This window comes from Dunckerocampus dactyliophorus, chromosome 14, assembly GCF_027744805.1.
Source record: "Dunckerocampus dactyliophorus isolate RoL2022-P2 chromosome 14, RoL_Ddac_1.1, whole genome shotgun sequence".
Lineage (NCBI taxonomy): Eukaryota > Metazoa > Chordata > Actinopteri > Syngnathiformes > Syngnathidae > Dunckerocampus > Dunckerocampus dactyliophorus.
Genome location: NC_072832.1, coordinates 14,264,957 through 14,287,727, shown reverse-complemented (window position 1 = coordinate 14,287,727; position 22,771 = coordinate 14,264,957). Strand labels below are relative to the sequence as shown.

General features: G+C 39.9%; 1 protein-coding gene across 9 annotated transcripts in view; it reads left to right on the top strand.

Moving 5' to 3' along the window:
- The window catches only part of adgrb3 (adhesion G protein-coupled receptor B3), a 174,395-nt gene that overhangs the window by 113,487 nt on the left and 38,137 nt on the right, over window positions 1-22,771 (top strand). For all 9 annotated transcript variants that reach the window (XM_054798032.1, XM_054798035.1, XM_054798034.1 and 6 more), the window contains 5 exons: window positions 68-176; window positions 6,190-6,336; window positions 7,199-7,274; window positions 10,611-10,713; window positions 11,150-11,193. In XM_054798032.1, coding sequence (XP_054654007.1) covers window positions 68-176; window positions 6,190-6,336; window positions 7,199-7,274; window positions 10,611-10,713; window positions 11,150-11,193 — 479 coding nt within the window. The remainder of the gene's footprint in view (window positions 1-67; window positions 177-6,189; window positions 6,337-7,198; window positions 7,275-10,610; window positions 10,714-11,149; window positions 11,194-22,771) is intronic.

Below are 22,771 nucleotides of genomic sequence, written 5' to 3'. Positions count from 1 at the left end.
AAAGCAGCAGAGTGGAAAATGAGGTGCTTTCTCTTTGATTATTTAATAATTTCTTTGTCTCGTGCAGATCTATCCCGGAGCAGTGGAGCTCATGCAGGTCATAGAGGAATTCATCCACATCGTCGGCTTGGGCATGAAGGATTTCCACAACGCGTATTTGATGACCGGGAACTTGGGTAAGAGTAAGCCTCTGAGCCTTTGTTTCTACGGCTATCATTAATTTCGGAGAAATGATGCGTGGCGCACAGCCTGGAGGAAAACTGCTGGGGATCAATAATGTTTATTAAAACAGAGCAAAGGAGTTTTAATGTGCCAGATTCTGATGAAACACCCATTCCAACATCAAGACAGAATGGTATAAGTACTTTCACATGCACATTTTTTCGCTTTGGATACTTGATGAATTATTGACATTTTTGTTACCCACTTCCCCACTCGGTAGAGCAACTACAATTTTATATCCCACTTCTTCCTGCATTGAGTATGCCGGCTGAGCACACGCACACACACTAGTTATGTTTTTTGATGATAATTTGGCAAAGTTTACTACTAACATCAGCTATGACTGAATGTACGGTAATCCCTCGTTTATTGTGGTTAATTATTCCATAATGGCTTCTTCTTCTTCTTCTTCTGTTGTTTATTGGCGGTTAGCAAGCAGCTCACACAGTTAGGTGGTTTGCTAGCAACGGTTTGCTAGGAAACGGCACAAAGGAGATTGGTTGACAATGGTTTACAGCCAATCAGGACGCAGAACACAATGGGCGGGTTCTCTCTTAGCCAATAACGACTGTTGTGGCTCTATATTTAGCCAGCTATTGTCGACCGTGGGTTGCTAATATGCTCGTACAGGCACATAAACACATACTGAGACGAGGTGGAGCTGCACACGTCTTCCACTCTCACATGAGTATACAACCCCCTCTACTGGTAGCAGTAGTAAATACAATAACAGACACATACAACAGAGCACCGATAGATCGCTCTAATACACCTCAAGGACGCAGAACACAATGCACCTTCATACGTTGTTAAAAAAAAGCATGCAAAATTGCACTACAAGCACTAAAACCACTACATAATCTGCGAAAGGTGAACTGCAATGTAGCGAGGGAACACTGTATTTTCATAGTTAGAGCATAGAAAACTAATGTATGACCTTCTAAATACAGCTTTTAACATTATTAGAGCCCTCTAGACAAGAAATAACACTCCTATAGTCACCTTTGAACTTATATTACACAATACACTAGACATAATAGACAGTAAGCCATTTAAGGCAAAAATAAAACTATAAAAAAGAATTCTATAAAAAAATAAAATGGGGGTTCAGAGTTGAGTTTTAGCTTGGTGTGGGTTATGCCTGACAATTCCTGACAATCAGTGACCAGTGTAGTGTTTCATAGCAAAGTCATGCATGTGCAAAGGATTCGCCTTCTGAATGCCTTATATTTGTATTCCAGTTCATTTAGCCATTTTTATACTTGAAAATGTTTAACTGATACCAAAAATATGTAAAATGCGCTTATATTATGTAAATTTTTTTACTTCTAATAGGCCTTATTCAACTACAAAACAGCGTGAGTTATTAATGAATATATTTTTGAAAAACCATGACAGAGCGATGCCGCAAAATAGGAAACACAAAGCGGCAAGGGATTACTGTATTGCCATCACAACAGCAACATGAAAGTACGTTGTTGGTTGTGTGTGTGCATGCACCCTGGACATGTACGTGAATACCAAAAGCCATGAACGCCATTTTTTTTTATTTGTACAAAAGAAATTTACGACAAGTTTTTTGAAGTTTAATTCATAATTGTGAAAAATATAGATTTTTTTTTTTTTGTACAATCTGTTCTTTTAAACCACTATTGTATTGTATTAGTGTATTGTATGCGGTGGCGTTCTTAAAGCTTTTGGTTTCAAAAAAAGTAATTTGGAGCAAGTTGTATACACTTTAATTGCTTTTATCTACTTGCGCAAAAAGAAAACAGTCGATGCCCCGTGGGATACATTGTGGTCGTCCCTGACGATGCATTTGTAATTACGTTGGGTAACATTAGCACTGAATGGACCACTAAAATAAAATAGATTGTGCCTTATTTATTTAGACATTGCCTTCTCCAAATTCTAATAGTATATTGAGGTCGCTGATAAACATCAATGCTGCAATGCAATTAATGTAATTGGATGAGTACGCTGCGTGTTGCCCTGTGTTTCCAGCAATGATAACATGATTATTTGAGATGTGTGAAAATATGGTGGGTGTGTCTGACGGAACGTTATCGAGCTGTCGTGAAATTACAAGTTATTCATTGTAGCTGTAATGAGCTCGAAAACCATTTTCAATGCACCGTTGGTCGTAGAAGAGATTAAAACGCCCCTTTTTTGAGACACCAAGTCTCCTGATATGAGTCTTGGAACAATATTTCTACTTGCTAATGTTCTCGTGGGTTCTTTTAGCTTGTGTGTCGCACGGGCTCTCGGATGATCGCGCGTCTCTGTGGCATTTCATTTCTCACTCAGCCATGGATGCCGCCTCGCTGGGAATGGAATAATAGAACAGCGCTCTTGATTTATTCATGCAAATGAATGTGAGCACGAACAGCTGTGCTGGTAGGCAATTCCTCCAGAGGAGTCACATTTTCTTCCTTGTATTCTTTACAGTGGCCAACGTTTGACCCACTTATAGCAAACACTCGACACTCAGAGGCTCTTTACGCTGCATGATTTCCATAATGATGGATTGGAGGCCCGCAAGAATAGCGTAGCAATGAACACATCCTGCAACATGCACTTATGAAAAAAATGTGAGAAGCAAATTAAATAGTGGAAAAGAAGGATGTGCATTTGTACACTTGTGAGAACTTTATTTTGCTCTTTTTTGCACTATACTTCTTGAGTTTAGGTCAGCCTTTAACATGTACAGTATGTGGTCTGTGAAAAAAAGTTTGAGAACTCAGGGTAGTATCAGGAAACTATCTGATGTTACGTTTGCAGCTTTAAAATCCTTCTAAAGACACACTGGCACTGAATTTGGAGAATGCCGCATTTGAGACGGTGAGCTGCAACAAGGCAACAAAAGAACACACATTAGTGCTTCGTAACTGGAGTGCTGGAAACTGTTTCCTCCTCAACTCCATCTCATTGTGTTCCAGTGGATAAACTCTTACGATGCAACAGTGTAGACGTACACATTGTCGCGAATGCCAATCGAAAAAACAAACGTAATGAGAGTTATAGTTTAATTGATTTTTTTGAATGAATTGTTCAACACTAGTTTGTCACTGTCACTGTCGTTGTGTCCCCGTGCAAGACACTTTACCTACCGTGCCTGCTGCCCGCACGGGTGTATGAATGTGAATGAATGTTTGGTGGTGGTCGGAGAGGCCGTGGGTGCGAATTGGCAGCCACGTTTCCGTCAGAATACCGCAGGGCAGCTGTAAATACAGATGTAGATTACCACCACCTTTGTGTGACTGAGGAGTGAATGAATAATCGCTTCACTTCATTGTGAAGCACTTTCCATTATTATTATTATTATCATCAGTGTTTATATTCCACATGTGGTCTTTGTGATGCTGTTGTAACAAGTGCAAGCAGCACAGAGTAACACATAGGATGTTTATAGTTTTTAAATGTTTAAACGGACACCTTCGCAGCGAGCTAAGTCACAAGTCTCCTATTTGTACCTCCCTCAGCTTTTAACTTTACACTATCTCACAGAGGTGAGTACAACCCATCACATGTTTGCAATCATTTGATTATATCTTCTCAAGAGACAACTCTATAGAAAATAAACTTGGATATAACTTAGTAGTGTAAAAGCTACTTTTTCTCTTTAGGTTTTCTTCCTGGTTTTTGGGACCGCATTCCTATTAGAGAAGTAGTCAATAATCACACAATTTAAAGGGTTTCAAATGGTATTAAAAATAGAGAAATATATTAGATTATAGCACTGGACTCCAACACCAACGAGGAATATTGACAAAAGAACCCAGGATGAAAGTCTATATAGTCGTCCCTCGTTTATCACAGTTTGTTGGTTCCAGACCAAACCGTGACAAGTGAATTTCAGCGAAGTGGGATTCCTTATTTATAAATGGAATAAATTCATAGTCAGAGCATAGAAACCCTATTTAGAACTTTCTAAATACATTTGTTAGTTGTACAGTTGTTACAAGGGAACAAAGTGGGATAGCTTCACAGAACATTACCCATAGTCATGCTGTCAGATGAAGATAAAAGCGATGAACACTACACAGCACTCTTAACACCAACAGATAAGTAAATACACGCAGGGCAACTACCGATAGTACGTGGAATGACAAACAATTTCAATAACATTAAACATGCAATATTAACTATTTATAAAGCAGTCTATCAAAACATGCTGGGAGGCAGGAAGTACTTCCAGTGCCACGACCATATATGGTAATAAACTGGAGATACTGGAAATAGCAATTTAAACCAACACCGTGGTCATTATGTTATGCAAGCACTGCTGTTGTAAGGTATTTTGTATTGAATTAAACTGAAATAGTATTTACTCACCTTGCATGCAACAATCACAGAGGAAAAACACCTTTATTGTCAAGATTCTCCTTGAAACACTCCTCATTCCTTACACTTTATTATGTTAATTTTCAATTGACATCAGTCTGCCACAACTATTATTGAGACATGGATGAATTATTTCCCAAGTGAACACAGGCACGTGCGTTTAGCATTTCACGGTGGCCACATTAGTCCTTTCCGTTAAGTGTTTTATGGGTGCTTCATTCAACAGCATGAGCTAATTCGACGGCGGTATTCACGACTCATTTTCTGGCGTTGCAACTTACACGGTCATGAAAGTCCAAACTATTTTGCGCTCACAAGAGCTCTTCGTGAATCTGAAGAAGTTTTGTCAGAGAACAAGAACATTCAAACACATTGTTGAATGAGGCCCACTGATTGCTCGGGCTTCCGACTCCAGCAGCTTGTCCTCTTTCCGCATGAGCACTCGGTGGACAAAGTGGTACTTTGGACACGATGGGAGATTTTGAAGGATATTTTTGCCCTGGTTCTCTCATGCGAAACATTCAAGTCATTCACGTAAATTATGAAACCAATGTTCCTTAGGGTGAAAGTAAACCAAAACTTTTGTGCTAATATGTTGCAATTTACTTATTGCTGAGTGCATCATTGCAGCATTCAGACATGATGAGCAGAGCCATAATTACCCCACTGAATTGCATCACAATTCTAAAGTGTCGCTTTATTTATGTTGCCGAGCCCCATCAGGCAGATGTAAAGCCCCGTTTACATGCAGAATTACTCCGCACTCTGAAAGGCAGCTTCTCAGCTTTTCATGCTGTACCCCCAGACTGAAAAGGCACCCATACCCCTGCTGCACCCAGCATCTGGCGCTGTGAGCCAGATGCCTTTTGTGCATGTTGCTGCAATGTGATTTCATGGCCTCTCCCTGGATCATCCCGAACACACAGACACGCCTTCACTGTCACAGTCTTCATCCGAGCGTGGAGTCTTGCCAGGATCCAAATGGTATTGTTGGCAAAGCGCGACGAACAATGGAGCTTTTGCATCAATAGGGATTAGCCTCACATTCCCCTTTGTGAAGCAGCACCTGACTGGGGCGGGCTGTGATAGCAGGTGAGGAGCGGGCCAGCTTTATCCCCCGCTTGTAATGCCGAGGCCCGTTTGCTTGATCCGTAGAATTTTCCCTGTCGTTGCCGTAGTGCACCGACAGGTCCTTTGTGGCGCCTCAGCGGGGAGGTGAGAAAAGGAAAGTGCGATTAAGGAGATTACCTGTCGACTCGTTGTCAGGTGCCAGTTGTAGCTCGGATCATATACTTTCTGTTGGGAATGTACAGTATTAAAGCAACAGTAAGAACTTGTTTTGCTCCAGGGTTCCCCCTACAGGTGGGAAGTGCAATTAAAGCCTATTTGTCCAAATATGTATAGTAGTCTATCCTGCTCCAATAGGCTTGTTTTATTTTTTTATTGAATGTATGTTCAGTTTCTTATATTCAGACAGGCTTTTAGGTATATTAGATGGTGAAGATAAAGTTTCCTTCTCGGGGTTGCTTAGGTCTCATCGCATATGGAATTAAATACATTAAAATTATGATTGGCAAATTAAGTAATCCTTCATGATTCACACTGATTATGCTATTTGTGTAGTGGCCAGCATCCAGAGGCTTCCAGCCGTGTCAGTGATGACGGACATCAACTTCCCCATGAAGGGCCGTAAAGGCATGGTGGACTGGGCCCGGAACTCTGAGGATAAGGTGGTCATCCCCAAGGCCCTCTTTGTGTCCCAAACTGCAGGTTTGTCCCCCAGTATTTCAAAGAGCTTATCCATAACTCAAGAGACACAACCTCCTAATAGCGATAAGCATTTCATCTGATTTGTCACACTGTGGCTTTCCTTTTTTTTCAATGAAAAACCTCCAGCAGCATGAGAGTTGCAGTTTAATGCTCCAACAGTTGCTTAGTGACAACGCTTAGTGACTGCACGCAAGATATGAAACATCATATTCTCGATCTGCCGTATGGCGCTTGGCCAGTTTGCCTCGTCGTGCTTGTTCAGTCACTGTTTCCAACCGACTCAGCAATTCCTATTGTCTTCTAATTGGCTCACTACTGTATATCACTACACTGACTTTTAGGTTAATTGCTGTGATGGACCTTAACTGCATAAGTTGACGATCGCATGTTGAATAACCTGCAATCTGAATCTTTGCTGCTTTGGTTCTTTCAGTTTTTTAATCTTTATCGATGAGTAAAGAAGTTGTGAGAAATCTCATTGACTGAATGACTGTTATTATTATTGTGCTATGCTAGTGTACAATGGCATTTATTGTTTGGCCCTTTTCTTGCAATAAAAACTACACATTTAACAAAGTAAATGGTAAATAATGATTATACTGTAATAATAAACAATAACAAGGCAACAGCACCGCATAATGATTTTTTTCCCGCCTCGTGAGCAGCATGTTGCCATGTGTTGTAGTGACTTTTAGTGCAAATTATTCCACATCATTGAATCATTCACAATGCAATTCCACACAGACATGTTGCTGTAAAGCTTACAACAATCTTAACTGAAGTGGATCGCATACGATGACCTGGTGCATCCCCTTTAACAGTAATACTTTTGACTAACCTCACTTTTTTTTCCCCCCATTAGACATGGAAGGATCGCCTGTCTTCATTTTGGGAACAGTTCTTTACAAGACCCTTGGACTTATGCTCCCTTCACCAAAGTAAGAGCACGTGCAGTTTGGCTGTATTTCCTGCCCTCCTGACAAAAAAATACAACCTACACAACATTTTCATCATTCGGAACCTGCAGAGTTGTCTGTTTTCCCTTCCAGGCTTGTAGATCAACCCTATGCAACAATATATTCCTGACTTTTTTGTCCCTGGGACTCCTCAGAGACATTGATTCAAAGAAAGAAAGATCATAAAATGCAGTATCAGCCTGTTCTCATGACGATTTCGTGGAATTCATGCAAAAAGTAAACTTTTTGATGTTTTGTGGGTATTGCTTGGAAAAGCTTTAGCTTATCCCTCAATCTATTAACCACAAAATCTTTAGAATGGATCACAATCATAGCAGCTGTGTGGCAAAATATACCACTTTCATTGCGGCAAGTCCTCCACGGGGACCGTATTTGTTTAGAGCACTGTGGGAGTTTGCGCAGACACACTGACATTTTGCATGAAATCCTTCCAAATTCTTGTGAGAACACCGTGTTGCTGTACATGCAACCAAAGGGTTCATACGCTGCTTCTTGCATCAGTTCATAACACGTTGCTTCTAATTTAAGTCAGATAAAGAGCCATTATAGCATGAAAAAATGCAGCTAATTAATTATGTCATGCGCCTAGAAAGGCAGTATCCCAAACAAACACCTGATGTCAATACGTCCCTTGGACCAACGCCACAAGAGCAGTCATTGCCGTGTGCAGGCCGCCGTTCACAGGTGGAGCAGCTGGCATCGGTGTGTGTGCACTGTGCTTATAGGCAAGGTCCTAATGTGACACTGAACCCTCTCAGCAGGGTAAGCGGATCAAGAGGAGGTGTCAGACTTGTGGGTTTTCCCTTTAACAAATGTCAAGCTTGTGACGTTCCAAAAAAGAAGCCGAAGATAAGTTTCTTCCCTTTAAATACCGTCTTTCCAGCGCACTCCTGACAGCGAGCCGAGGAGCGTAACAATGAAGTCAATGGATATCCATTTTGCAGTACGTCCCAAAAAGTGACTCAAACCATATAAAAGGTCTGACAAAAATATTCTCAGCTCCACTGGTTCTGGAAGGACAGCCTTCCTTTGTGAAGCTGACACTTTCTCCATGTGTTGGAAAGTGCTCCTTTTTCAAGAGAACAGAAGAGAACCTTCTGTCAGCTCTAAAACTTTGTAGACTTAGAAGACTTATGTACATTGCTGGCAATGCTTTGCTCTTATGCACTTCTTATCCACTTCTGTCATCAAGTGACAGTTCCCAACCAGAAAAAAAAAAAACATTCTGCAGTAGGTCTGTCAAGACATGCATTATTTGCATTGAACCTTAAATCCTTTAAAGCTTTTCACGAAGCACAAGAAACCAAATAGGAGTGTTTTGACACACTCACTAGCCACAACATTGGCTACGCCCACACAATTCAATGCAATCCAATTTGCTTGGTGCAATTTGACACCAAAGAGACTGACAGCCTTAATGAATGCAGAAAAATAATCATTGTATCCCATCAAAATGGGAATTTTATTTATTGCCAGTTGTTTTTGTATGCACAACACATGTTTTGAGCATATAAAGTATATAACAGTACTTGAGTTCTACTATTGCTATTTGGTGATTACAGAGTTGGTAAATCAGTGTTTTTTAACACACTAATGATAAGCAATTCAAATTCAATTGTGCTTTCATCCACCGGTACAGCTAGTGGAACCCCACCCTGATAGATGCTTCAATATCTCAATAAATCTCAGAGTGTGCATCGCCCACTTGAAACAAATAAGTGACGCTCCCCAAATGCTTTCTGCTGTAAAGTTGCCTGCACGGTATTTAAGATCATCTTACGCTATTTGGGGACAATTATATTGCTACCGTTAGCATTCCACTTGCCTTAGTGTTTGCCCCTTCAGATGTGTTCTGCCAGTTTGCCTCCGTCAAGCCTGCCTAGGATAGTGCTTTTTCTCTGCAGTTTCTCCATAATAATCATTTTAGTTTGTTTGACATATTGTGGTATATATTATTAGCAAGCAACAGTATTTATTTGTGTGAAAATGAATAAGATAATGTATTATTTGTTATTAAGATTATTGAAATATGTTTCCAGAAATGAAAGCCTAAAAAACGTGACAAAACAAACAATCCAAAAACATGCATGTTAGGTTAATTGGCGACTCTAAATTGTCCATAGGTATGAATGTGAGTGTGAATGGTTGTTTGTCTATATGTGCCCTGTGGTTGGATGGCGACCAGTCCAGGGTGTACCCCGCCTGTCGCCCAAAGTCAGCTGGGATAGGCTCCAGCATACCCCGGCGACCCTAAAGAGGAGAAGCGCTATAGAAAATGGATGGATGGATGGAAATGAAAGCCTACCGTAATTTTGCGCCTGGTGCGATCTGCACTTGGGTGAAAAAGCGGTTTTCAAAGTGTGCCTTTGAAACCCGTCTTGGCGCAAACCCGTCAGAGGCGCAAAATAGCACTCGCAGTCCATTTTGCCTGTTTGCCTTGATGAATATGCAGAATATATGCAGATTACCAAAATGCACAAATATTGGGAGGGGGACGTGTCAGATTTTACACCGGCAATGCGATTTATCAAAGCTGAAACCAGTGCACGGTCGGTGTTTTGGCATCTCTTTAGCACGTTTGGAAAGCAGGTGCAAACTGGCACGGCGTTACACACAGCTGGTCATTGTAACAAGAAGGAGGCAGGTACAATGACAGACTTTTGTATGCTCGTCAACATATTTGTCTATCCAGCGATGCCATCTTTGAGCTGCTATACTGTAAAGGTTGATTTGGAGCCAGTCACGAAATGGGGCAATCATAGTAGATCACGCATAACACATCCAGTAATATTATGTGCAATTTTTTGGTCTGCTCACGCAATTTTGTGTTCTTTATTTGGGATCTTAGTAGATCGGGCCCATAGCGTATTCTTCCGTGGCGCCCTGCGCCGTAGTTCTCCAGGGATTGTCTTGTTCATGGACCAAAATTCAGTTTACGCATACGTAACCACGAAACACTGAAACCAGGTGTTCCAGGTGCATGAGAAAATCTAAAAGTGATATATATATTGTGTTTTAGTTATTTTTGTCAGCGACAATGGAAAAAAGATCACATCACAAATATATTGCATATATACTGTATATTGTAGTCGTCTACAACCATGCCTTTCTCGTCGTCTTTGTAAGGCAATGTTTGTGATACAGAGCTTTTGTATTGTCTTTTTATTAGACTGCACAGGTGAAGGTGTCCTGTTAGGAAACGCTGTGCAGTCACTTTGTAGTAGAAAGTGTTGCAGACAGAAGAATGATTCAAACAATGACATTTACTCTTTTTGTCATTTTCTTTGTGTGTTTCAGGAATCACACAGTTGTGAATTCCAAGGTCATCGCTGTAACTGTCAGGCCGGAGCCGAAGGCCATCCAGACCCACCTGGAGATTGAACTTGCTCACCTGGCCAATGTAAAAAGTGACTCACGCTCCGTGTCAGTCTGTGTAATGTTGCATTTCATAATGTCTGTGGGGCATCACAGCTCAACACACAACACACAATGGTGGCTCAATGAGCTCAATGGCTTATTTGCAAGCACGGCGAACCCCAATAATTACACACTCGTAGAATTAAGCCAACATTCCGCTTTATGACACTTTCCTTTTATACCTCTAAGTGATAAATTGTGAGTTTTCAAGCATCACAAAAGTGTGTGTTTATCTAAGAGTCCTCTAGTCAATCTCTCAAGGAGCCCTAAATGACATTATGACAAGATGTGTTGAAGGACAAACACATTGTGTCGTAGGTTAATTACAATGGCGGCGTTGATGATAATGATGATTAATTGGAGCTCCCTTGAATGACTTTTTGTTTGGTAAACATTCCGCATATTTTCATGTCTTCCAGGGAACACTGAACCCTCACTGCGCACTGTGGGACAGCAACATAATGTGAGTAAAATTGTCCTCACTCATTCAATTACATGGGACTCTGTCAGCTTCAAACTGGCAAAATAGACAAAAAGACAAGTTGATTTTTTTATTTGTGTATTTCATTTTACCCACTCAGTCCACGCGGTTATTCATTTTTTGAAAGAAATGGCTATTAAACGCCATTATTCACTTATTTTGGAGCCTGTTAGTATTTTGAAACAATATTAAACAAAGTAAGCAATGTGGTGTCATTCTACACAGACAGAGAAATGAAAAGCATAGGCAAATGCTTTTCAAGTGCAAGTGCAAATGCAAGTGTAGACATGTAAAAGACCAGCGACCAGGCCCATAAAATTCAAAATAGGATGAATATAATATATATATATATATATATATATATATATATAAAATTTAATATAATTAATATATAATAATAATAATATATAATTCATATATAAGATTCCTGCTTGAAAATAACAATGGGCCTCATTCACGAACATCTTCTTAAAAGTCTTCTTAAGAAGTGTACTTAAGAAGGCGCGGGTTGGAAACTGCGCCGCATTCACGACACGTTCTTAAGTAGGGATAATCGTTTGCACCGGTGTTCTTAGGTTGATGAATGCCAACTGCGATGCCCGTGCATGTGAGCCCTAATTTGCATAGGTCACCGCCTATTATTTCCTATATAAGGTAAAAAATGTGCCGTGCGCAACGGGCAGCTGGAGGCGGAGATGGCAACGCGCAAGGGCAAGACTGGGGAGCAGCTGGACAACAAACGAAATAAAAACTTCAATTCTACTGAAATAGAGGTGCTTTTACAAGGAGTGAGCGAACACAAGACCACCTTATTTTGTGTATCCACCGGTATCCACCGGTCATCAGGCCATCCAAAAAGAGTCGGCATGGAGCACCATTGCAGGAAACATAAATGCCGTTTCCACGGAGAAACGCACCACCGCAGACGTTAAAAAGAAGTGTTTTGACTTAAAATAGACTAAAAAAAAGATTGGCCTGCACCGGAGGGATCTGGAGGAAATGGGAGGCGGGCCATCAATCAGAAACCAAACCATTTCGGAAACTCTAGAAAATATTTACACAATCATGATGGAAAAATAAAGTCAAAATACATAGTTTGTGTGTGACAATTTATTTTTTTGGTGGTTACATTTGATTAGACGCTGCCTAATTAATACAGCAGCCCCGTGCTCTGGCTCAAGACGTGGCTGGGGGCGCATGTCGTTATGTGGGGGTGCTACGTGTGCAATAGACACACCACGTTTCATTACGATGGTATTCTGATGATCCTGCACACCTGCAAGAACAGAGAGGGAAGCCTGAAGCCTGAAGCGGACATCAAATATTGGTGGCTTTCAGCAAATAAATCTAATGGTCCCTTTACATTCTCTCTCTGCACAGCGCACGTCCAGCCAGCTACTTTTTTTTTTTTTGATGAATTGGGATTTGAATATATATTTATCCATGGAGTATATTTTAGTTGTTTTGATGATAAATAATTGTTGGGATATTTTATTTGCACTACATTTTTTGGGATCAGGTTGCAAAATCCATCATGAGGGCGATTGCGCATTGAAAGTGCAAGCTTTGCTTGTGCGTAAGAGTCCTCCTGAGCGTTCGTAGAATTTGTTCTTAGATCTAAGAACTGTGAGTTAAGAACACGTTTCGTGAATGCCAAAAATCTTCGTAAGAAGGCTTTAAGAACACATTTGTGCGTAAGAACGTTTCGTGAATGAGACCCAATGTCTTTGAATTACAAGAAGACTAAAAAGGACAGTAATCACTCATCACTTTGTGCTTTGAATTTTGCGGCTTCGCTCTAGCAAGTTTTTTCAGCAATATATAACTCGTGCTATTTTGTGGTTGAGTATAACCTAATATGCACATTTTGTATGTTTTTTTTTTCCAAGCAAAAAATGGCAGAATGAACTAAAACACCAAAATAAGACATTGACGCATTCAAAGACGTTGTGATGATATGTAGTATTCTACACTGGCCAGTAGGTGTCAGTAATATTACTGTAAGGTTTGGCGAGACACGCAAGCACCAGACTTGAACGCCGTGAGTCACAATAATTCCCCACACAAGCTACGCCAAGTTAAAGCTGAACTTAGACATCAAGAACACCAAAAGGGTTTTTTTTTTTAATTTCATGTCTAGAGGGCTCTAATAATGTTAAAAAACATATTTAGAAGGTCATGCACAGTTTTTCTATGCTCTAACTCTGAAAATATTCCCTTTATAAATAAGGAATCCTGCTTTGTGGAAATGTACTTATCACTTAACTAATTAACCGGGACAAACGAGGGATTACTGTAATTGTAGCAATAAATCTGCAAATTTGAGCTTGGAATTAAGCCGCATGGCTGTAGTGTGTCAGAGACCTTTCGAAATGTGACACTATGTTGTCAGTTTGAAAAGGATCGGATGATTTTGCCTTGAAGAGAGTTCAACTGAAGAGACGTGAATTGGAAGGTTGACTTCAGACTTCTAGCTGTGATAGAGTGAAATAATAAGGAGGACGTTTGTGGTGCTTTATACTACTCTATCAAACTATGTGTGAGTGATCTGTCGCCTTGTGGCTTTGTGGATACAACAAATAAAGTGTTGCTGATGATTTGCAATGTTTGTGTTGAGGAGATGTGCCGTGATTACATCAAAACTAATATGAGTCAGTCGTGACTCACAACCGTCACTCCTTTAAATTCTGGCTATGGAAGCAGTTACGCAACCCCAGTTTGACACGGAACAACATTAAATTGCGATCCAATTAGCTATAAAAGACGCATCGATAAGGAAATCTGCCGGGGATTGAAAAGGGACCATATCGTCGTGGGCCTGAAGTGCTGAGGCATCAGTCACAACACTGCAGAATTATATAACTCTGCACAAATCATGAGGACGAAGACTGTATCATCTGCTGCCTTTAAATGATGTTCTTGGTTGTCTGTGTTCATATCACACATGTTTAAATTGCTCATTGATGCGGGTTGCTCCCATGATACCATGTGAACTGATTCCATGTCACATTCTGCGCTGCCTTGTTTATATGCATGCAGAACACGTCCACTGCAATACACTGCATGCTTGCCAAATGCTTTCGCGGAAAGATTTTAACATTCGAACCTATTTGAATGGTTGAGTATGTTATAATGGATATTCTCAGTGTATTAGTTTGAACTGTTGCTGCTCGTGGCCATTACACAAAGGAATCCCATGACTCATTGTGTTGAATATGATGCATAACACTGAAGCAGTTGCTTGCCCACATTTTACATAATGCAGGCATAGTACTGGATGACATTGTTGAATGTGCTGGGTCCTCTCAGCCCACATTTTGGGTTTTTGTGTGTGTGTTGTAAACACACAAGCAGGCGCCTCTATTCCCTTGTTCTGTCTTTAACAAAGTAGCTGCTTGTTTGTACACATTTCGTTCTGAATGCCTCCTGCAAGACATTCATTTAAGCTACTCGCAGTTAAGGTTCATGGCTGGTGAAGCACTGACTTGTTTTTTTATGTCAATAGCGGTTGCCATTTAAGAGAATAACAAATACGGTCGTCCTTTGCTACATCGCGGTTTGAACATGCTCCCTCACTCGCGGTTTATGCTCAAAGTCGTCAAGACTACATAAGACTACATAAGACTACAGGCAAAACGTCTTCTAAGACAACCTGAACAGTCCAGTTGCGATCAAATCAATGCTCTGAGAATACAATGTCCCCGATGAATGAGAACATTCACAGGTATTTGTGGTCTTTAGAACAAAGTTTGTTACTTTGTTGTAAAAGTCTGATCACCTCCTGGTGAGCTTGTGTGTATAATCCTCCATCTTGACAGTCAAATTCATTCATTCATTCATTGAGCAGAACATACATATATCTTTAATTCATTTGACTTGCTGCTCTCAAGCTGGTGCTGCTGCTGTCATAAAACAAAAACCTTCCACCTTCCAGCTCATGTCCCTTCAGGATGAAGTGGAGGACTGCAGCACCAATCGCGTATGACATTTCTGTGTATTTTATTATTTATTAGCAGGAATAACGATGTCACTCTTATATTAAAGAAATTAGAAGAGGCTGTAGAAAGTTGTATATCCTAAATGGTTCTGCAACGTTATATTATTGGCGACTTGCTGACAAACAGAAACTGGCAGGCACCATGACCCAACTCAGTGCACTCACTGAGTGCACTCGGACGGTAGGCGGGGCTTGAGATGAGCTGAGAAGAGAGCAGCCTTATCTTAGACTTCTGTCCTGTATTTGATGAGGAAATGTGCAAATTCAGCTATTTCAAAAATATTAATATTTATTGATATCATCATTATTGGTTTTCCCCTGCGATTGGCTGGCGATCAGTCCAGGGTGTACCTCGCCTCTCACCCAAAGTCAGTAGGGATAGACTCCAACATACCCCTGCGACCCTAGTGGGGACAATCAGCATAGAAAATGAATGAATGAATTATTGGTTTCTTTTTATTTTTCATAATGACAGGAACGGCAGAGTGCCTCCCTTGACCATATGTCACCTGCTACTTCTTTTATCCTCCGAGACCACAGGAGTCACTAATTAAATTATAGGAGTAATTGGACTAAATAATTAAGATAGACCTACTTATCACCCAAAAGTTCTCTTTGAGGCCGCACGGTGGCCAAGTGGTTAGCATGTTGGCCACACAGTCAGGAGATCAGGTTTTCTCCCGGTACTCCGGTTTCCTCCCACATTGCAAAAACATGCATGTTAGGTTCAATGGCGACTCTAAATTGTCCATAGGTATGAATGTGAGTGTGAATGGTTGTTTGTCTATATGTTCTCTCGCCGAAAGTCAGCTGGGATAGGCTCTAGCATACCCCCACGGCCCTTATTAGGATAGGCGGTACAGAAAATGGATGGATGGCAGTTCTCCTTGAAACTTAATCCACTCCATGAAGGTATTGTATGGTGTGGAAAACCCTGACCTTTAACCCTATCAAACACCTTTGTGATGTACTGGAAAAGAGAGAACACGCCAATATCAGTGACCACCGACCTTCCCAGAAGAGTGGAAGATGTTACAGCTTGCCAAGTGTCCGAATATTTTTGTCCATTTAATGTAACTTTAAATGTTGTTGCCTTATATGTTGTTAAATATGACTGGTGGGCAAATCAAATCATATTTTAGGGGATATTTTGATTACAGAAAACCAGGACACTCTGGACAGGACTATGAGATACTTGTGGTTTAGTCAAAGATGCCTTATAATTTCAGTACATTTAAAGTAGGCCTCGTCTGTATGGACAGTCAGATGATTAACTCCATGCATGCGTTTTGTTTTTTCTTTGGCTTTTGAGGCGTTTTGGCAACACTAATTGAAAAAGGCAGCATCTCAGGGATCACGTCACATGCAGCGGAGCGCCCTAATGCCAGTCAGTTGAATGGCCCAATGAAAAACAATGAAAATGGGGACACTTTCATTCATTTCTAAAAAAAAATAAAAAAACTCAGGCTGTAAAAACAGGACCATGTTGCAGGAAAAGAATACGCTTGGTCGCCTTACCATATTTGAATTTATCATTTGAAATATCATGTGGACTGCGCACATTCTGTCCTCTTTTGTGCTGTTTGAAGGCAGCTGGTCTATTTTTGGACAAGCAAAGATACAACTGGGACGACTCTCAGTGCATGTATGACTTTCAACAAGCCACCCTTTCCTACCTACATTATTTTATCATCCACACCGAGTCATTTTCATCTGCAGAATGACTCCACTGGGTGATTGTCTTTTGCACGCAGTTGGCAGCTCCGATTAAAATAGAAGACGCTCTTGGAGGCCCATTGAGGAAGGGAAACACACCATCTGTCAGCCATGTTGTTTAAAAAAAGCTAGAGTGCTAGTGAGAATGTTGAGTTTGTCTTGCCCGGTGCACTGATTGATTGTGAGCCAGCGTTAGACCTTGTGGAAACTGCAAGAAGCTGTGAGGCAGCTGTCATACCGGAGACTCGACTCCTTTACTGGATATTTTATAGAAAGTAAATAAGGCATCTGAGATTGGTTATATTGTTCTATATGTGCCTTTCACTCCAAGTCAGCTGGGATAGGCTCCAGCTTCCCCACAGTCTTTGAACAGGTTGAGCAGTAGAACATGGATGGATGTACACTTCTCTGTATCTTCAGCACACAAACCAAACGTGTTGTCACTTTATTTAGTGCACATTCCATTTTTGCCTTTTTATAATTCTCTCACGTAGCAAAAAAAGGTAACTAAAAAAATAATTTCTCCGTATGAAACCATTACACGGGAACAATTACTTTTTACTTTATAGATTACATCGGTCTGGTCCTTTCAAATGTGCACTGAAGGAAAAAAAAATACAGTGGAACATTAGTTAGCGCGTTTTCCGCTTAACGTCGCTCAACCTCGGTTTGCGTACATTTTCCGATTAGCATCTTGTCACGTTTTTAATACACTGCGTAAGCGCAACTGTGTTTTTGGTATATTTTTTATCACAAAACATCCTTGTTAGCAGCTTGCGAATACATGGGAACGGGATCCAGAAGTCAACCTTGTCGCCCATCTGTGATGTCATCAGCAGTTGACTCTGTAGTTCTTCGCTCACTAACACAGCTACGCCACACATCTCAAAAATGTTAACACAAAACACGTTTTTATAGTTTTACAATTATAGTTTTACATGCATGACATAATTCTAAATGCATATAAATGATGAATGAAAGCGATAAATGAACATTTAGGGTTACTTTTACCTTTATGGAAGACCTGATGACAAGAGACAAAGGCAGCGAGATCAACACGGGCGCCACGTCCGTGTTATTTCTTAAATTCAATAGTGTTTCTTTTTTATAAGTGTTTTTTTTTTAAATAAGTGTTTATGTAGTGTTTCTTCTTTATCACATGCTGGCACTTGCACCTTTCTTTGGCATCAGTTTGGGTTATTTTGCAGCTGTGATCAAAAGAGAAGCAGAAACGAGGTGAGAAACACTATTGAATTCAAGAAATAACTCAGGGCAGAAAAAAAAGAACTTGGTGTCTGTGTTGATCTCAATGTTTTTGTAACAATCATGTCTTCAATGAAGGTAATAGTAACCTTATGCGTCCCTTTCATCATTTATATGTATTTAGATTCATTTCGAATCCAATTGTTTTCTGCATGTAAACTATACAATAGGTCCCCAACTTATGAACACAATTGGTTCCAGACGACCGTTCTTATGTTGAATTGTTCTTAAGTAGGGGAAAAGGTAATATTACCAATGATATAGGTACTACATGTACGTGTATACATATACAGTATATGCGTATGTACGTAAATATGAGTTTGGATGCAGTAGTAATATTAAACGAGGATAATTAATGAAAAAAACAATCATAAAAATGATATAATAATACGTAATGATAAATGTTATTTACCTTTGAAGAGGAGTGGTCGAGCATATGTCGTTGTGGTGGAGTTGGAGGAGGAGATATTGAAAACAAGGACAAATCGTCGTCGTCGTGAGACTCTTCTAAAAGAGGTAGTGTTCTGTGGGTGGTGTAGAATTAAGCAGGCCTATTAACTCTTCATAAACTTTATTCACACGCTCTGTCCGGGTTGTATAATTTAGCTTTCCATTTAGCTTCATCTCCCCAGCGTCTAACGCTTCCTCTGTTGGTCCCATGTACAGTAGCAGTATAGATACTGATTGAGCGACTACAAGGCAAAATAAAATAAAATATAGACCACTCGGCTTGTGTTCGTATCTGCGAATGTTCGCTAGTCGGGTGTTTGTAAGTTGGGGACCTAGTGTAAGTGTAAAACTATAAAGACGTGTTTTGTGTTAACATTTTTGGCATTCTGAAACAGGTCAGTTGGATTTACATTATTTCTTCCGAAAAAAATAGATACGGATAGAGTATGTTTTGGTTACAGTTGGACTTTCTGGAACAGATTAATGACGCTAACCAAGGTTCTTCTGTATTATGAGAATAAAGCTGTAATTTTTGTAATTTTTTTGAAAAAGCTGTAACCTAATGAGAATTAAGTTGCAATATTACAAAAACAAGTAATAAACACTGAAAGGGAAAAAAAATTGAGGGGAAAAAAAACTACTATAAATGTCATTTTTTCAAATACATTTTTTAGAGGAAGTTATTTTTGGAAAATTAAAGTTGTTTCTTTATGAGAATAACGTGACAGTATTACTTTCTCTACTCTTATTTTTCATTTGCATGTCCAGTGTATGTATGATTGTGGAATTGTCACACACGGAAATCACTTCTTTTGTTGGACTTGCTCACCATTCATCATTAACGAGAAGTGTTAATGATGAAGCATTTAATAATATTACCTACCTTTTATTCTCCGGAAAGTACTTTATTTCGTTCTTTGTGCGACTAAATGGCATTACCGATGGTCCTTCGCTTTAACTTTTAAGGAACATTAGGTAATCCACGGAGTCAAGAATGAATTCAAATTCATTATTTTGAAGGCTCGGCTGGATTTGGAATGACCTTTAATGAACATTTTGGGAAGGTTAATCATCATTTTGTGTCTTAGCACATATTAATTCCAGCATTTAAATGGCTCAAAATGCCACGAAACTAGGGTTGGGTAAGTAAAGTTCAGAATGACATTCCAATCCAGCCCGGCTCTTTCGCCATTCCTTTGCCATTTAAAGCTTCAAATCTACTAAATCCATGTAAACCACAGCATGGGAAGCCAAGTGAGTATCTTCTTGATTTTTAAGTCGTGTTCCTTCACAGATTATCCTCTAAGTGTAGTAAAGCTGTTTCACTAATCTGAAACTTGCCATGTCAGGATTAACAGCATCTCGCCCACCCTTCGCTCATCGTTTAGTGGCTTTTTTTTGACACGCTAAATGAATTTTCCCTCATTTTGCTGTTGTCCCTGCCTGGGATAATTCATTGTAATATAAAACCAAATTGTAGTCTTTGTATGTTTTTGTTTGGTTTTAAGTGTGGTGCCAAGATTCATGCCTTAGAGTTAAGTGTTTGGACAAGGATTTACTCTCTGAGCTACTTAGAAAGAAGCACAAAGCATTTAGCACAGTTGAAGTTATGCGAGGAAATGAGACAAAGCACCCCCATAAGTCATCTAAGGTGATGTTAAGTCTCCTTTTTCTTTGCCCCCAACTTTCACGTAGATGAGTTTGTGGTTGAACCCTCATACAGCATGTTTCTCTGGGATATCATATAGAATCAAAGCTGATCAATAATTCACACGTGGAGTGGTGAGAAGCATCTGCTGCAGCTTCATGCTGGCTTCAAGCCAAACGTGAAGCTGCAAAAGGCAACAGAACTGAGACTGAACAGTGTTGCAAGATGAGCGCCATCTCAAGACTGTTCAAATAACTCTAATTTATAAGCAAGATAAGATATCTGAACTCAATGTAGACATGTAGAATATCACTTACCGACACTCTTGAAACAAATAAAATTGTGTTTTGTCTTCTGTTATTTAAAAAATATTCAGAGAATTGAGGTATTATTACTTAAAATAATCAAATTGGTGTAAGACAAAATATCTTGCCACAAATAAGCATGTTAGACCTTCATTTGAAATAGTTCATATTGCTTAGATTTTATAATTATTAATGATGATATACTTCACTTACCATAATTATGTTCATACTTTATCATTATAATAATAATTATTACAATTTAATAATTCATTTATCTAAAAATGAAGAAATGCATGGCTGTATATCCCACCGGGTAACATCCACTCGTTTATGCTGTAGTCGTTCCACTGAACAATCAGGTTGTAACAAGAATATTGTCAGTTCAAATGTTATTTGTCTTTAGAATGACAATGAAACTACGTGGAAAAAAATCCTAAATTCACAAAATTGAAGAATTTGGTGTTGATATCTCGCGTAATGTTACAAACACAAAATTTGACGAAATTTTCTTGATCAATTACAGTAAAATTAGCAATCAACTAAGCGGTCATTGTTGCATTTTTAATCGGGGGATAGAATTTCTCTCTGAATGTTCTGAACTCTAGGCTTCATCATACCCCCGCGATCCTAATGAGGATTAGCGGCATGGAAGATAGATGGATGGATGGATGGATGGATGTTGTGAATGCCTCTTTTAATAACAGTGTTGTATTGAGCAGTTTATTTTGCCCGGAGGAGTTATTGGCGACTAAATTGTCCATAGGTATGAATGTGAGTGTGAATGATTGTTTGTCTATATGTGCCCTGCGATTGGCTGGCGACCAGTCCAGGGTGTACCCCGCCTGTCGCCAGAAGTCAGCTGGGGTAGGCTCCAGCATGCCCCCGCAACCCCCGAATGGAGTTGCACATCCCCGTAGCTGATCTCCTGTTAAAAAATGAATCAGCAGCACCTCTGCTGGGCGAAGCCAAGTAATGCACTCTATTTTGCCTCAATTGCTTCAAGATAATAGTATTAAACAACACCTAAATCCACACAACTGACCACATTTTTAAGCTCAGTTAATCGACTATTATGCCCATCCCTGCAATCCAATACAGTATACCCAAAAATCTATTCTGGATTAGCCGTAAGAGTAATAGTTTAACGGCTATTTGCGGCAGTGGCCTTAGTGCAGACTTTTCTGGGGCATTATTTGCATGTCACATCGATGACCGTGTGGCTCAATTAACCTTGTCAAAGCGGGCGTCCTAGCGCTGGTGATAGCTTGCAAACTCAGCAAGCTTGTGCCCGAGAAAGTGTCCTGAGAGACATGACGAGGGGGCGGGGCCAGGTCGATGGCATAAGGCAGATGAGAGTTTGACTTCATGCACTTAGTGAATTGATTTAAAGTATATATAATGAAAGCATGCAAATGTATTAAACGCAGCTTAGTTTTAAAATAATGAAGTCCCGGAACTGGCAGCTCGACAACTTAAGAGCCCCCACCTGTGTAATGCGACTCTAGAAGTTAAACATCCATTTGCAGCTGAAAGTTACTGCTCTCGATCTGAAGATGCTCAACTCTAGTTTTGCTTTTTGTTAAAGTTTCTTATTTGGGTTCAATTGTGCTACACTTCTGATTCCATGACAAAGGGTCTTTTTAATGGCCTCCCTCTTTTGTTGCCAGGTTTCCTTGACATTTCCATATCTGAGATCAGCGTCTGTCAAAGTTTTGACGTCACAGACATCCAATTGTCGTATTTGCAACACAGATGTGCTCTTGATCAGATTTAGTCCCAGTGAGAGAAAGAGGATGCTTTTGTTGTCTTTAGTTTTTGGCTTTTAATGGAAAGTGCACTGCAGATATGAAGAGCACAATGGTATTCTTTTTTTTTATTTATTTGATGATATCTGTATGAAATGATGGAGCCGAAATGAGAGGTGGAAGTGTGGTGATGCTTAACAGAATTTTTTACTGCTTCACTGCAGCACCAAAGGTGGATGAACTGGCAAAGAGCTAAGCATGCATTCGGAGGTATTATTTTGTGTGTGTGTGTGTGTGTGTGCACGTGTATGTGTACACAATGTTTGCACTCGATGGTAACAAGATGAGCAATCAGTCATAGTGCTGTGATGCTTCAGTGTTGACTTACATGCTCGATTAAAGCAATTATACAGTGTGTATTAATTGTACCTCGTAA